The 17886-nt window shown below is 38.6% G+C and overlaps 1 protein-coding gene across 9 annotated transcripts in view; it reads right to left on the bottom strand.

Annotated features, from left to right (window-relative positions):
* MIA2 (MIA SH3 domain ER export factor 2) overlaps positions 1-17886 on the bottom strand; it is a 100073-nt gene that overhangs the window by 68214 nt on the left and 13973 nt on the right. For 2 of the 9 annotated variants that reach the window (XM_024116603.1, XM_024116605.2), the window contains exons 5-6: positions 15519-15737; positions 15313-15413 (exon numbers count right to left, since the gene is read on the bottom strand). In XM_024116603.1, the coding sequence (XP_023972371.1) occupies positions 15313-15413; positions 15519-15737 (320 nt within the window). Of the gene's footprint in view, positions 1-8977; positions 9293-9784; positions 9802-10004; positions 10021-11361; positions 11446-15312; positions 15414-15518; positions 15738-17886 lie in introns of those variants that run through there. The other 7 variants (XM_024116619.3, XM_028495764.2, XM_024116630.3 and 4 more) reach the window with 7 other exon arrangements.

Genomic DNA, 17886 nt, shown 5'->3' with positions numbered 1-17886 from the left:
TATGTGGAACCTAAAAAAATGGTACAGATGAACCGGTTTGCAGAGCAGAAATTGAGACACAGATGCAGAGAACAAACGTATGTACACCAAGGGGGGGAAGGTCGGGGTGGTGGTGTGATGAATTGGGAGATTGGGGTTGATATATATCCACTAATATGTATAAAATGGATAACTAATAAGAACCTGCTGTATAAAAAAAAAATAAAATAAAATTCCAAACTTCAAAAAAAAAAATGGAAGAAGATATCCCACACAAACAATAACCAAAGAAGGGCTAGAGTGGCCATATTATTATCAGACAAAATAGACTATAAGAGAAAAATTGCTATTAGCAACAAAGAAGGACATTATATAATGACAAAAGGGTGTATCCATCAAGATCTAACAATTATATATCCACCTTACAATAGAGCTCCAAAATATATGAAATAAAAACTAGTATAAATGAAAGGAAAAACAGACAATTCAATAGTAATTAGAGTCCTTAAGACTCTACTTTCGATCATGAATAACAAACAGTCAGATGATCAGCAAGGAAATAGAAAACTTGAACAACACTGTATACCAACATGCATCTACAGAGAACTCCACTCAACAACAGCAGAATACACTTTCTTCTCAAATGCACATGAAACATTCTCCAGGCTAGACCATATGCCAGGCCTTAACCAAGTCTCAATATTTTAAAAGCTTGAAATCATACAAAGTATGATTTCTGATCATAATGGAATAAATTAGAAATTAATAACAGAAGTAAATGTGGAAAATTCATAAATAGGTGAAATACTCCCAAATAACCAATGGGTCAAAAAAGAAATCACAAGAGATATCAGAAAATACGTTGAGATGAAAGAAAACACAACATTCCAAATTTATGGAATGCAGTTAAAACAGTGCTCAGAGAGAAATTTATTGCTATAAAAGCCTACGTTTTAAAAAAATAAGATCTCAAATCAATAGCCCAACCTAACCCTAAACCTTAAGGAACTAGAAAAAGAGCAAAATAAACCCAAAACAAGCAGAAGGAAGAAAATAATAAAGATTACAGCAGAATCAAACAAAAAAGTAACACAGAAAAATACAGAAAAAACAAAACCGAAAGGGGAAGCTGGGATGAAGTTAGAGAGTAGCAGTGACATATATACACTACCAAATGTAAAATGGATGGCTAGTGGGAAGCTGCTGCATAGCACAGGGAGATGAGCTCAATGCTGTGCGACAACCTAGAGAGGTGGGATAAGGAGGATGGGAGAGAGGTTCAAGAGGGAGGGCATATGGGGATATATGTATACATATAGCTGATTCACTTTGTTGTACAGCAGAAACTAACACAACACTGTAAAGCAATAATACTCCAATAAAGATAAAAACAAACAAACAGTGGTTTTGGGGGGAGAAAAAAAATCAACAAAATCGACAAATCTGTAGCTAGATTAACCAAGAAAAAGAGAAGACTCAAATTACTAAAACCAGTAATTAAAGTATTACTAGCAATCTTACAGAAACGAAAAATATTGAGAACAATTGTATGTCAACAAATTACATAACCTAGGTGAAACCGACAAATTACTAAAAACACATAAACTACTAAACCTAACTCAAGAAGAAATAGAAAATCTGATTAGACCTAAAACAAATAAATAGACTTAGTACAGTTGGCCCTTCATATCCATGGGTTCTGCAGCCACAGAGTCAACTAACTGTAGATCAAAAAAAATTTTTTTTTAATTTCCAGAAAGTTCCAAAAAGCAAAACTTAAATTTGTCACACATTGGCAACTACTTACATAGCATTTACATTTTATTCAGTATTATAAGGAATCTAGAGGTGATTTAAAATATACAGGAGGAAGGATGTGCATAGGTTATTTACAAATACTATGCCATTTCATGAAAGGGACTTGAGCATCCTCCGATTTTGGTCTTCATGGGGGTCCTGGAACCAATCCCCTGTGGATACCAACAAAGAAAAGCCCAGGGCCAGTTGGATTCAGTAGTGAATTATACCAAAAGTTTACTGAAAAATTAATACCAATCATTCTCAAACTCTTCCAGAAAATAAAAGAGGAGGAACTCTTCCTAACTCATTCATTCTATGAGGCCAGTATTACCCTGATATGATAGTCAGAAAAATACATCACAAGAAAAGAAAACCACACATCAATATTTGTTATAAATATAGATGCAAAATCCTCAACAAAATACTAGCAAAGCAAATCCAGCACCATGTAAAAACAATTATATATCATGACAGTGGAATTTATTCCAAGAATACAAGGTTGGTTCAACATACAAAATAAAACTAACGTTAGGGCTTCCCTGGTGGCGCAGTGGTTGAGAGTCCGCCTGCCAATGCAGGGGACACGGGTTCATGCCCCGGTCCGGGAAGATCCCACATGCCGCAGAGCAGCTGGGCCAGTGAGCCATGGCTGCTGAGCCTGTGCGTCCAGAGCCTGTGCTCCGCAACAGGAGAGGCCACAACAGTGAGAGGCCCGCGTACCGATAAAGAAGGAAAAAACATATGATCACTCAACAGACAAAGAAAAGAGATTTAACAAAATCCAACACCCTTTCAAGATCAAAGCACTCAACAAACTAGGACTGAAGGGAACTTCCTCAACCTTATAAGGGGCATCTATGAAAAACTCAGAGCTCACATACGTAACAGTGAAAGGCTGAAAGCTTTCACCTTAAGACCAGTAACAAGACAGGGATGTTCACTCTCTCCACATTGATTCAACATTGTACTAGAGATTCTAACCAGGCAATTAGGCAAGAAAAACAAATAAAAGGCACCCAGACTGGGGGAAAAAAAAAAGTAAACTATCTCCATTTGAAGATGACATAATCTTACACATAAAAAGAAAAAATCCTTAACCATACATACATACACACACACACACAAACAGACACACACACAAACACTATTAGAGCTAACAAACAAGTTCAGGAAAGCTGTAGGATACAAAATCAAAAGGGAGAAATCAGTCATATTTCTATAAAACAGCAATGAGCCACCTGAAAATGAAATTAAAACATTTCCATTTACAATAGAAAAAAAAAGAATAAAATACTTAGGAATAAATTTAACAAAGTTAAGTGGAAATCTTATACTCTGAAAACTACAAAACACGTTGAAAGAAAGTAAATAAGATCTAAATAAATGAAAACACATCCCATGTTCATAAACTGGAAGACTTAATATTGTCAAGATGGCAATACTCTCCAAATTTATGTACAGAGTCAATGCAATCCCTATCAAAATTCCAAATGCCTCTTTTGTAAAAACAGACAAGCAGATCCTAAAATTCATATGGAAATGCAAGGGATAGCATTTCCTTTTATAGAGATATATAGTCATAGATACATACAAACATACATACGTATGGCTGGCTATCTATCTATCTACACACATATTAGCCAAAACAATATTGAAAATGAAGAACAATGTTGGAGTATTCATACTTCCCTATTTCAAAACTTACTACAAGATTACAGTAATAAAGACAGCTTGGTAATAGTCTAAAGAAAGACATATAGACCAATGGAGTAGAAATGAGTATCCAGAAATAAACTCTTAAACTTACCGTCAATTACGATGGAAAGTTATACCATGTTCATGGACTGGAAGAATTAATATTGTTAAAATAGCTATACTGCCCAAGGCAATCTACAGGTTCAATGCAATCTCTATCAAATTACCAAGGGCATTTTTCACAGAACTAGAACAAATAATTTTAAAATTTGTATGGAAACAAAAAAAAAAACCCGTATAGCCAAAACAATCTTGAGAAAGATGAAAAGAGCCAGAAGAATCATGCTCCCTGACCTCAGACTATACTACAAAGCTATAATAATCAAGCCAGTATGGTACTGGCACAAAAACAGACACATAGATCAATGGAACAGAATAGAGAGCCCAGAAATAAATCCACACACTTATGGTCAATTAATCTATGACAAAGGAGGCAAGAATATACAACTGGGAAAAGACAGTCTCTTCAATATGTGGTGCTGGGAAAACTGGACAGCTACATGTAAAAGAATGAAATTAGAATATTTTCTCACACCACATACAAAAATAAACTCAAAGTGGATTAAAGACCTAAATGGAAGATGAGAAACCATAAAAACTCCTAGAAGGGGGCTTCCCTGGTGGCTCAGTGGTTAAGAATCCACCTGCCGATGCAGGGGACATGGGTTCGAGCCCTGGTCCAGGAAGGTCCCACATGCTGTGGAGCAACTATGCCCATGCGCCACAACTACTGAGCCTGCTCTAGAGCCCGCGAGCCACAACTACTGAGCCCGCGTGCCACAACTACTGAAGTCCATGTGCATAGAGCCCATGCTCCACAACAAGAGAAGCCACTGCAATGATAAGCCCGCGCACCACAATGAAGAGTAACCCCCACTCACCGCAACTAGAGAAAGCCTCCATGCAGCAACGAGGACCCAACACAGTCAAAAATAAATAAATAAAATAAATAAATTTTTAAAAAGAAAAAAAACAACAACTCTTGCAAGAAAACATAGGCAGAACACTTTTTGACAAAAATTATAGCAATATTTTTTTGGATCTGTTACCTAAGGCAAAGGAAACAAAAGTAAAAATAAACAAATAAGGCCTAATTAACTTAAAAGCCTTTGCACAGCAAATGAAACCATCTACAAAATGAAAAGACAACCTAATGAATGGGAGAAAATATTTGCAAATGACCTGACAAATAAAGGGTTAATATCCAAAATATATAAACAGTTCATACAATTCTATGTCAGAAACACACACAACCCAATTTAAAAATGAGTGAAAGACCTGAAAAGACATTTTTCCAAAGAAGACAAACAGATGGCCAACAGGCACATAAAAAGATGCTCAACATCGCTAATCATCAAAGAAATGCAAATCAAAACCACATGAGATATCACCTCATACCTGTCAGAAAGGTTATCATCAAAAAGACCACAAACCACAAATGCTGGCAAGGATGTGGAGAAAAGCAAACCCTCGGACACTGTTGTTAGGAATGTAAACGGGTGCAGCCACTGTGGAAAACATTATGGAGTTTTCTCAAAAAACTAAAAATAGAGCTACCACATGATCCAGCAATTCCACTCCTGGGCATACATCCTAAGAATACAAAGATTAATTTGAAAAGATACACCCACCACAATGTTCACTGCAGCATTATTTACAATTGCCAATATATGGAAGCAACCTAAGTGTCCATCAACAGAGGAATGGATAAAGAAGATGTGATAGATACAGACATAGATACAATGGAATGTTACTCAGTCATAAAAAAGAATAAAATTTTGCCATTGGCAACAACATGGGAACCTGGAGGGTATTATGCTTAGTGAAATGACTGAGACAGACAAAGACAGATACTGTATGTTATCAATGTGTGTGGGATCTGAAAGAATAAAACAAGTGAATACAACAAAACAGAAACTGTCTCACAGATATAATGAACAAACTAGTGGTTACCAGTGGGGAGGGGGGAGGGGCAGGAAAAAGGGAGGGGGTTAAGATGTACAAACTACTATGCATAAAGTAAATAAGCTACAAGGATATATTGTACAGCACAGGGAATATTGCCAATATTTTATAATAACTTTAAATGGAGGATAATCTATAGAAGTTCTGAATCACTATGTTGTATACCTGAAACTAATATAATATTGTAAATGAACTATATCAATAAAAAAAATTATGGTCAACTGATTTTTAACAGCAGTACCAATACAAAATTAATGAGGAAAGAGGAGTCTTTTCAACAAATGGTATTGGGACAAGTGAATACCTACCCACTAACAAATGAATCTGGACCCATACTTTATACCATATATAAAAATTAATTTTAAATGGATCACAGACCTTAATGTGAAAGCTAAAACTCTTAGAAGGAAGCACAGATGTAAATCTTTGTGACCTTATTTTAAACACTGGTTTCGTGGATATAACACCAAAAGCATACGCAACCAAAGGAAAAAAAAAAAGATAAACTAGATTTCATCAAAATTAAAAACCTTGGTGCTTCAAAGGTCACCATCAAGAAAGTAAAAAGACAATCCACAGAATAGGAGAAAATATTTGCAAATCATATACCTGATAAGGGTCTAATTTCATTAATGTATAAAGAACTCTTATAACTTCAACAATAAAAAGACAAATAATCCAATTTTTTTAATGGTAAAAGAACTGAATAGATATTTCTCCAAAGAAGACAACACAAATGGCCAATAAGAACATGTGAGGTTGCTCAACATCATTAGTCATCAGGGGACTGCAAATCAAAACCACAACGAGATATACCACTTTACACTCATCATTAGAGTGACTATTTAGAAAAAAAAAGTATCGGAGAGGATGTGGGAAATTCGACCCTCATAAACTGCCAGTGGGGATGTAAAATGGTACAGAATCTGTGGAAAACAATTTGGCAGTTCTTCCAAAAGTTAAACATACAGTATATATGATCCAGTAATTCCACCCCTAGGTATATACCCAAGAGAATTGAAAATATTCATTAAAAACATTTGTACACGGAGCTTCCCTGGTGGCGCAGTGGTTGGGAGTCCGCCTGCCGATGCAGGGGACACGGGTTCGTGCCCCGGTCCGGGATGATCCCACATGCCACGGAGCGGCTGGGCCCGTGAGCCATGGCTGCTGAGCCTGCACGTCCGGAGCCTGTACTCCGCAACAGGAGAGGCCACAGCAGTGAGAGGCCCGCGTACCGCAAAAAAAAAAAAAAAAGCAAAAACTTGTACATGAATGTCCATAGCAGCATTAGTCATAGTAGTCAAAAAGTACAAACAACCCAAGTATCCATTAAACTATGAATGAATATTCAAAATATATCTAGACAATGAAATATTTTTCAGCCATAAAAAGGAATGAAGTACTGTTACATGGTACAACACAAAAGACTCTTGAAAGTGTGCTAAGTAGATGAAGCCAGACACAAAAGGCCACATATCGTACGATCTATTTACATGAAATGTCCAGAATAGACAAATTCATAGAGACAGAAAGTAGATTAGTGGTGGCCAAGGGATGGAGTGAGGTGAGAATTGGGAATGTACTAATAAGGACAGGGTTTCTTTTTAGGGTGATAAAAATATTCCAAAATTGTGGTGATAGCTGCACAACATAATGAACATAAAAAAAAATCACTGAATTCGATACTATGAAAGTGTAAATTTTATGTTATATGATTATACCTCAATAAAAAATTTGTTTTAACTTAAAAAAAAAAAAATTAAAAAGCAGAGCAGTGTTGTGCTATCCTAGGCCCCAGGCCAGTGTTGTGAGCATAGTGCATTTAGCCAAAAAAATCATCCAGATGAAGATACTGTTCACAGAGTTGTTTTTCGTGAAGAAAGGGAAATATGTGCAATCTGAAATTCTCTCTCATCCCACAAATCCTTATCTTTCTATATATCCTATCTCTTTGAATGAGTAAGTTGCCATAATCAGAAACTGGGAGTCATTCTAGATTCCTTTCTCTCTCTGATCCTTTGCATACAGTCATTAAATTCCTACCCACTATAGTTCTTAGCTACTAAATATTTCCCATTCAGTACCCTCTTCTCTACCCCTACTTGACGACTCTGTCACCTCTCCCTTACACCCTCCTTCTAGTTTTGTTGTCCTTACACCTAACCTACATACTACTATCAGGAAGATCTATTTAAACCAAAAGTCTAACCACTGCAATACTTCAAGGGCTCTCCAGCACCTACATCACTTGGAACAAACTTATGTCTCCAACAAGCATCATTGCACATCACTCCCTGAGCCCACTTTACACTCTAGTAATACTGCTCCCAGTCTGCTGTACACACCATTTTGTTTTCATTCCTGCTCTGTTTAAGCTATTCGCTCAGCCTGGAAAGGCTTTCATAAACACTCAAGAAAATGCAATCTCTCCCACTCCTCAATTTCCTCAGCACTTTGTATGTATGTTTCAGTAAGCACTTCATCCGTTTCTACTTTGTTCTATGCTTTTGTCTTCTCTCCCTTAACAGACAGTATGACACCAGTGGCCCAGACTATGTCTTAGTCCATTTAGAACCTCCATATAACTGTCATCTGTATTTACATTCATACATATATAAAATCACTAGACACACTATGGTTGAATAAATGAAAACCATGGCAACAGAACTTTTAAATTTACATAATAAGAAACCAATAATCATAACTACCCCAATGTTTAAAAGGGCTTTTGACATTTTTAATGCAAATAGTTTTTTTAAAATACGGCGACATAAATGCCCCTAAACATGTCAACAAAGACACCTGTAAACACTTAGTGAGAAAAATCCCTGCAACCTGATTACAAACCTAAAAAAAAAAAAAAAAAAAAAAAGAAATTGTGAACACTGGCAGCTCAGTATCTCCAGATTTTACATTAACACGACCTTTCACATTGACAAGACACAGAAAGAAACGAAGAACAATCTCACTTACGGTAAAGCATCTCAAAAAAGCATTCTTTATTAAAAGAAAACGCAGAATTAGAATCCTTATTCCCTATCCAGGCTTAGGTGTCTTTTCAAGCAACGCGAAGTTTCTGTACTAAAAGGAACTCATTTCAGAGGATCTGTCCTCAAGTTTCTCACTGTCGGGGAAACCACGTGTTATTGACCTCTGTTCAAAATAAATAACACGACCGAAAGGCTAATTCATTTTAGGAATCGGGAAACACACGCTTGTAAAGTCCTGATAAGCTAATGCTCTGTTCACCTTCCTGATCTCCAGGTCCCCTTACACCACACAAAAAAACCGCCCAGGCATCCTAGGAACCTGGCTACTGTCTCGGACACAGGCCGTAGCCCGGCGACAGGTGAGAACTGGCTTCAGGTCCTCCGACCACCGTCGCTGAGACCCCAAAGCCAAAGTCGGCTGCTACCTTCCCCGGGCGGCTCCCGCGACCCCTGAGCCAAGTGACCCGGATCGCGCCTGGACTCACCCAGCGAAGCTTTCCCAGGACCAGCCCCAAGTGCGGCTGAGAGACAATCCCGGGCCCCTCCATGGCGTCAAGGCTGCCCTGGCAATCGGCGCCGTATCCAGGGCCTGGCCGAGCCACCACCAGCGGCACCGGACACGCAGCTTTCGGTCCGGAACCCAAACCCGCACCCGGCAACCGGAGCAGACCACTGCGGAGCCGGCTGCGGGGAGGTACCAGAGATAAACGGCGCCTACGGGCCTCAAGTGTCCACGCTGCCCAGCCGGGGAGCTTCGGCCCCTAGGTTACGCTTTGCGTCCTGAAGATCCGAAGGTCCAAGCCCGCCCGCACGAGCCTGCGACCTGCACTCTCCTCGCCGCCCTACCCCTCGGTTTGGTTTCGGCCAGACCTCCGCACGGAGGCGGGGTCGCGGGGACTCCGTTAATTTCCCCTCCTACTTCGCGCGAGGTTCGTAGACGTGTCCCGGTCGTTCTCTCTTAAAGGGGCCGGGGCTCTACCTGGCGGAGCTACCCTGCCTTGGAAATCGAGAGGCTTGGGGCTGAGAGAATGGGATTCGACCTCCGGGCCTGCTCTGTGGTGTGGGCCGCACCGCCCCGAACGTCAGGACTAGGTCTCAGGAGTCCCCACCTCGGGTGCCGGCGGCGAGGCTTCTCCCGGAGGCCCCTCCGCGTAGCCCGGCTGGGTGAGCGCGACGCGCCCCCTCGGCCCGGGTGCCGGCGCCTGGCCCAGACCCAGCCCCCATCGCTTTCATCTCGCAGCCCCGCTAGAGCCTGCTATCCACACCCCACGGAAGCCCTGAGGGAGCCCTACCCTGAGGGAGCCCGCCGGCCCAGGGAAACCGGCCGCCGTCATTCCTGTCAGAAAATGGCTTGCAGGGCCCGCGCCTCCTGCCAACCGTGTCCGGACTTTGGACAGGAAGGCGTCTCGGGTCAGCTGTGGTCTGGGCAAAGTTTAACCTCTCCCACGCAAGAGGACATCGATCGGGCCTCCTCTGCCCAGCGGAGGGTTCGAGGGCTTTACTCACTTTTACCTGAGTTACCTGGGCACTTGCTGGGCAAAACTCTTTAAACTCCATGAGCTCCTAGTTACCCAAATGCTAAATCAAACCCGTATGAACCTTAGCTGGGCACGTGCTGTTCTCCTCTGAGGAAGAGAAGCTAAAAGTAGCATCATGCCCTCTAAATTTAGGACCCTATATTTAGGTCTGTCGAATAAAATACCCAGGGCTGGATCGGTTCTTGGGGATGGGGTTTAGCTAACACAGGTGTAAAGGATCACCCATCTCTGAGTCTTCTAATTGAAGTCCTTAATGAAGCAACTCAAAAAGCCACAGATACTTCTTCCTAAACAAATCACCCGAGAGAACTCAATAATTGAACAGAATCTTAGTTCCTTAGGAAGGTTCCCTAATGTTAAGCTCTAGCAGCAACAGAACTATTGTGCCAAAAAGAATCCAGAAATGGCCCAAGTTCACGGCAAGTGATTTTCAGGACCGAAATGCAGGCTAGTTTTTTGGAACTCAAAGTGCTCTCTCTCATTTGCCACATCACCTTAAGGAGTTTCAGGAACTTTCACAAGTAGCAAAGAGTAGCAGAAATTGCTTAATGATTCTCCATTTTTAAGGTATTACACAACCTTCATATGTGTTGGACAGTGTGTGCTGAAACTAAACTATGTGAATAGTTTACTAAAATCAAAACAGAGGGGCTTCCCTGGTGGCACAGTGGTTAAGAATCCGCCTGCCAGTGTAGGAGACACGGGTTCGAGCCCTGGTCCGGGAGGATCCCACATGCCGCAGAGCAACCAAGCCCGTGCGCCACAACTACTGAGCCTGTGCTCTGGAGCCCATGCTCCGCAAGAAGAGAAGCCACTGCAATGAGAAGCCCGCGCACTGCAACGAAGAGTGGCCCCCACTCGCTGCAACTAGAGAAAGCCCGCGTGCAGCTATGAAGACCCAATGAAGCTAAAAATAAACTAATTAATTAATTAATTTTAAAAATCTAAACAGAAGCATAACCAAAATTTAGAATTTCAAAGGATCTTAGAACAACAACATATGCCTCAATTAAAACACTGTATTACTGAATGAAAATTCTTCAGTTAGTCAACATTTTCAGGGAACTCCAGAATCATTAGCTTTTAGGATTTATTTACAACGTAAAACATTTTTTTTAAATCCCTTTGCCCTCCCTGAGACAGTCTGTGTCCTTTTCTAGTTTTTCAATAATTACCATTCCAAATATTAAAAACATAGAGCAGAGACAAAAGGATAAATGAAATTTAAAAGAAAAATCTACAAGTTTCCCCATGGCAAAAACAGTAAAACTCAATGCCAGGTTCAAACCTAATTTCTTTTCTGCACACTTAATAGTCATATAGAAACTTACCTCTTCCGCTAGATCTTTCAATTCCATTTTTTAAATGGTTCATGTTAATATATTCTAATATGTAAATAAAGTTCTAATAAGCTCCTCATATCCTTGAGAAAGATTTCAGATTCTAATACATCCTGCAGTCTTGTGTTTCCACACTGTGATCCTGCTTTGACACTTGTGTGGTAAAGGGGTGCTGTAGGTGGAGTTGTGACTACCAACCCATAATCTAATTTCATGGACATAACTCCTGATTAATTCTTCCTTAAATGTCATGCATAGTACTACCCTCTTAAAATCTACAATTGAAAAGAGAAATACTAAATTAGATAACTGATAAAATAAAATTGAATCTTTTATTCTATATTATATTCATATAGAGTACATGATTTTTACCATGTGAAAGATATCAAAGTTTGTCCTTAAGTAGATATGGGATTTTGCCATCTTATATAAACTTACTTTAAAGGAAATGGAGAACAAATGCTGTTAGTGTTTGTGACAGCTGCTAGAAAGCATACAAGAACATTGGAAACATGCTAACCAGTAAACCTTGTCCACAACCTAGAAACTGATTTCCCTTATGAAGGGCCCTGTTGCTAAACTGTAAACACTAGTTACTCCCATTTAATTAAACAGTCAGTGTCACAGGCTGTACGATCTAGTCCTTCAAAAGAAAGTCAGGGCTTCCCTGGTGGCGCAGTGGTTGAGAATCCGCCTGCTGATGCAGGGGACACGGGTTCGTGCCCCGGTCCGGGAAGATCCCACAAGCCGCGGAGCGGCTGGGCCCGTGAGCCATGGCCGCTGAGCCTGCGCGTCCGGAGCCTGTGCTCCGCAAAGGGAGAGGCCGCAACAGTGAGAGGCCCGCGTACAGCAAAAAAAAAAAAAAAAAAAAAAAAAAAAAGAAAGTCAAACATGCTGAGCCACATCTTCATTCTCTGCACTAGTGATGTAAGAGTTGTTCTCAGAACATACTAAATCAGGAGCTACCTGTTGAACAAGAGCTGGGTAATTTCCGTTGTTTATTCCACATATAAATGAATATATTTATATATTTTTTATTCTAGTTAAGAATATATAAAGGTTAGAACCCAAAGAGCCTCCTCAATTATAAAATAAAGTAGATTAAAAAGTAGTGTTGATTCCTATTACTTAAACAATTCGAAAGAAGTATTTTGTATACAAAGTCTAACTAAAATTATCAGCGAATAGAAACAATTACCTGAAGCATTTAGGCAAGAAGAAAAGGAAACACTTTTGCCTAAATTTAACTGGAAAATTGCTCAAATTTTCCATTTACTGCAGCTATTATGGATGCTTAATAGACCCACTAAGACTTAGAATTCCTGACCTGGCAGAAACTCTTCAGAGCATTTAGCCCAAACATTATGAACTTAAAGCCGTATAGAGGCCAAACAGTTGAAATAAGTATAGGGAAATGAAAACCACATGTCTATTCAATGCAAGCGCTATTCAGCTTGAGCTTCTTGTTGCCACAGAAGAACGGAAGACTATGTATTACAGTCTTCTACTTTTTCAAGAGAATGCAGAAATCCAGATTTTTATATGAACTAACCTTTTAAATGTAGTCAGCTGGTTCATAATTTTTAAACAATGCTCAAGCCAGCCAATGACCAGTCTGTCATCTACTCTCTGCTACTGATACTACAGTTTTAAACCTGAGACTTCCCCAGAGAACAAGTGACTCTCCAAGGTCACAAGATAATTAACAAATTTAAGTTCAATATTTTCATGCCTGAAGAATTTCAACCAAAATGGTTCAAGTAAAATGTATTTGATGATATTTAATGAGTCCACAAAAGTAAGCTTACTTAGCATAGCCTGTATTAAGTAAGCACTTTATATGAAAGGTGAATATGGTGTACTAATAAATTATTTTTTAAATTAGTAACTTCACTGGTATAATTTATGGGAGGGGGGATGACAAGTGAGGGCTATGTCAGTTGGACATACTAATAAGTAGAATTAATTAAATGGGTAGTTGAAAGTTTTATTATGACTATTTTTATAAATTACATCATTATTATTAGTTTTCCTTTTCTCCTATGCTAGAACAGATTTCTAAGTAATGTGTTTAGTCAACATCTTCAACACCAAATCATACAGAGTAAATTAATCACTTCTCTGAACTTATTTACCAAGTAATGTCAACTCTCTGGAAACCAGCAAAGAAATAAAGTAAGGAGGAAGCCTCTGAAAGCAAAACAATATGTGTCATTAAGCCTAGTTTTCACAAATACTCTTACAGTCAGTGGCACCTGGTCACCCTAACTAAAAATCTGGTAAATTATTCTCATTTTTCCATTTTCTTCTCCTTGCTACATTCGATCAATCATTAAATCCAATGAATTCTATCTACAAAAATCTACCTAGTTTGTCCTTCCAATCATTTTAACAACCACTATCAGATATTAGGCCAAAGGTTAAAAAATGTGGCTAGTGGGCCAGAGCCAACCCACAGAATGTTTTGTCTGAACTGCATGATATTTTTTCTAATCTAAATATTTGCCAGCATTAAAAATTGGGAGATTTCACACAAAAGAACCCAGATTTCCAACTTTTCTTGAAATATCAGAAGATCTGGCAAAAACCAGGCTGAAGGTAAGTAGCAGCTACATGTTTCAGAGAAAGCATACACTCTCCAGTTGGTTACAGTTCTCACCTTTACCTGTGCTGCACTCATTTGATTTGAGTTTATAAACCCTGTTTTAGACCTTCACCATTTATTTCCTGAACTAAAGTGATAACTTCTTGATTGGCCTCCCTGCCTCTGGTCTTTATCCGGTTCAATCCTTATTTGACAATGTTGACAGCTAGACTTTAAAAATGAAACTTTTTCAGTTCACTCCCTACTTAAAATTCCTCAATAGTGCCCCATCATTTAAAAGATAGAGTTCAACTTCCTATCATAACATGCAAAGCTATTTTTTACATAATCCCAGTATACAACTTCAGTCTCACTCTGTATTCAATCAGCCTGAATTTTTTATAGATCTCCAAAGATGCCAAGCTCTCTCCTACTTCTGTACTTTTAAAAATGCTCTCTCCTCAACCTAGAATGTTTATTGTTTCCTGCCTGGCTAACTCCTACTCTTTCTTCAATATCAGCTGGAGTAAGATCTCTTCTGGGACATTTTCTCAGGCTCCTCCTCCCCACCCTCTCTACCTACCACTTCCAAAGTCTACTAGGCAGCTCCTCCTGTATATCAGTAGCATCCTGTGGCTATTACAGCACCATATTATAATTATTGCATTTTTTTTTTTTTACTGGTGTCCTCTAACTAGAGTGAACTCCTTGAAGGCAACCACTGTTAAATTTCATCTTAAAATGTAAATGAGAAGACAAAAGTGCTTCCTCAATTATATATTTGGTAGCAGTAGATGAGAAAAGGAACAAACATCTGTAAAAGGCCTCATGTGCCAAGTACTACAGCTAGGTCCTTTTGCAATATTTCATTTACAATAAATGAGATAGAATTTAATAGGATTTACAATAAATGAAAAAGTGGACAGATTTTAGAATTTTGCTTATGACTTGGTTAAATTTTGAGGTACTAGTTGCTTTTGCAAGATTCTCACATTACACCATTTTGAGGTCACAGCTGTCATTCAAATACTAATAATTTGCTTAAGATTAATTTTCAGTTCATATTATTTCTGAGTTAACTCTTAGTGTAATTTCCCCTGATTTGAAAAAAAAGGGAAGGAAAAAACCCAAATGCTCAAGATCAACAAAGCTTAAGGAAAGTTTTAGAAAAAATCCTTAACAACATCCATGCAACAAAACATTCATGTAAGGAGAAAGCTTACATGTAAGATCTTATGTAAAGAGAAATATTATGTAACACTCACATAGGGAGGATTCACTCAAACATAATTTTCAGCTGTTCCTATACTTAGTAAAATAGGTAAAATTATTGAAAAACATCTAAAACGTCAACTTACCCTTTCTGTAAAAACTACAATTGGTGAAAATGCAGAATTCAGGAAATCATAAACATCAATTTGAAATAAATATTTCAGAATCTGACATTCAGAAGCATCTTCTGTCAATTTATAAATAAAAATATGTTAACACTTGATACGATGTAATTTTGAATCTAATTTTTTCCTTACTTGCTGCATTGGAGAACAAATAGCTTGTTTCTTACCTTTCTGAGCAACATAATTTTGAGAAGACAAAGAGTAATCAGTTGAAAAGATCTGACTGTTTGACAGGGTATTTTCCACAAATGTGTCTATTTCCACTTGAGTAGGCCTTTCAGTGTCTAGTGATGTTTTTGATTTTTCATCATTATTTTCAGAAGATAGAGTTTTGAAATGTACTTCTTCATGAATTCTCATAGATAACTCTATTTTAGAGACCATATCTGCAAATAAATAAGGAGAAATGTTTGGGATTTTTGTTTTACATGCTTGCTTTGTTATGGGCTTCCTTTTTTTTTCTAGGCAGGTCATTCTTTGAATCTGTGGGCATTGTGATACTTCATTATGGAAAGAATTCATTAAAACATAAATCTGGGGGGCTTCCCTGGTGGCGCAGCGGTTGCGCGTCCGCCTGCCGATGCAGGGGAACCGGGTTCGCGCCCCGGTCTGAGAGGATCCCGCATGCCGCGGAGCGGCTGGGCCCGTGAGCCATGGCCGCTGCGCCTGCGCGTCCGGAGCCTGTGCTCCGCAAGAAAAAATACATAAATCTGTAGTCTCTATTAGTTGCTACTTCTGATGTAATAAATTACCACACACTTAGTGACTTAAAGGATACAAATATATTCTCTTAGAGTTCTGGAAACCAGAAATCCTACAACCAAGGTTTTGGCAGGGCTGTGTGTTCCTTCGGGAGGCTCTAGAGGAGAACCCATTTCATTGCCTTTTCTACCTTCTGGAGGGCATCTGCATCCTTTGACTCATGGTCCTGTGTATATGAAGATATATATGTACATCTCAAGAACTTTCATTTAAAAAGGATTACCAGGCTTCCCTGGTGGTGCAGTGGTTAAGAATCTGCCTTCCAATGCAGGGGACACGGGTTTGAGCCCTGGTCCAAGAAGATCACACATGCTGCGGAGCAACTAAGACGGTGAGCCACAACTACTAAGCCCGCGCTCTGGAGCCTGCGAGCCACAACTACTGAGCCTGCAGGCCTAGAGCTCATGCTCCACAACAAGAGAAGCCCGCACACTGCAACGAAGAGTAGACTCTGCTTGCTGCAACTAGAGAAAGCCCGTGCGCAGCAACAAAGACCCAATGCAGCCAAAAATAAATTAAAAATAAATAATTTTATTTTTAAAAGTGTATAAATAAATTTATAAAAAATAATAAAAAGGATCACCCTTCCCCCAAATAAAGAAAAAAAAGTAATTTGACACATGTCATCATTTTACACATTTGTAATGTTGCGTCATATGCATACCATGTCGTCATATGCATACATGTGCATACCATGTCAAATAGCCATCAGTTTAAGACAATTCAATTTTCAAACATAGTTTAAACTGATCACCTGATTCAATGAACTAATCAAACAGGATTAAAAAAAAAAGTTCTAACTAGTCCTAGCCTGAGCTATAGTATTCAAGTAAATTGTGGGATTTATTCCTCAGTTACTTTTTAAGACAAGGATAAAAAAGTATCAGTGCAGCCCTGAAAAACAATATTAAAGAATAGTCCTAACTGAATTATTCAATGTCTAACTTTGCTCTTTGAGTTATGAATTTAACACATGGCTTTAATGCTGTAACTTACATAGCATTGTTTAAAAGATGAAAGTCCGAAGTAAGCAAACACATATCTGTAATTTACTCATGCCACCTTTGGACATTAAACTTAAAAATGAACAATCAACTCAGGAGTCTGAATACAATAGGACTGTTGTAAATACAGGACTCAAATAGTGATCTACAATGGTGTTTAATGGCATTAGGGGGAAAAAAGGCTTATTCGACAATTAATTACACCAAATTTATATGTGCCTAAATTGATTTATTTTAAATATTGTTATACACTGCATTTGAAATAAATATATGTGAAGAAAATGAAAATTTCCTATAATAATTTCATATTTGATTATACTTTTGAGGTATTATTTTCACATTACTTAAATCTAAGCTTTAAGATTTACATTAGAAGCCAAAACAATCTTGAAAAAGAAGAGCTGGAGGAATCAAGTTCCCTGACTTCAGACTACACTACAAAGCTACAGTCATCAAAATAGTATGGCACTGGAACAAAGACACATGCATCAGTGGAACAGGATAGACAGCCTAGAAATAGGCCCATGCACTTATGGTCAATTAATCTAGAACAAAGGAGGTAAGAATATACAATGGAAAAAAGATGGTATCTTCAATAAATGATGCTGGGAAAACTGGACAGCTACATGTAAAAGAAGGAAATTAGAACATTCCCTAATACTGTATACAAAAATAAACTCAAAATGGATTAAAGACCTAAATGTAAGACTGGATACTATAAAACTCCTAGAGGAAAACATAGGCAGAACACTCTTTGACATAAATCGCA

This window comes from Physeter macrocephalus, chromosome 11, assembly GCF_002837175.3.
Source record: "Physeter macrocephalus isolate SW-GA chromosome 11, ASM283717v5, whole genome shotgun sequence".
Taxonomy (NCBI): Eukaryota; Metazoa; Chordata; class Mammalia; order Artiodactyla; family Physeteridae; genus Physeter; species Physeter macrocephalus.
This window is presented reverse-complemented; position numbering and strand designations above follow the sequence as displayed.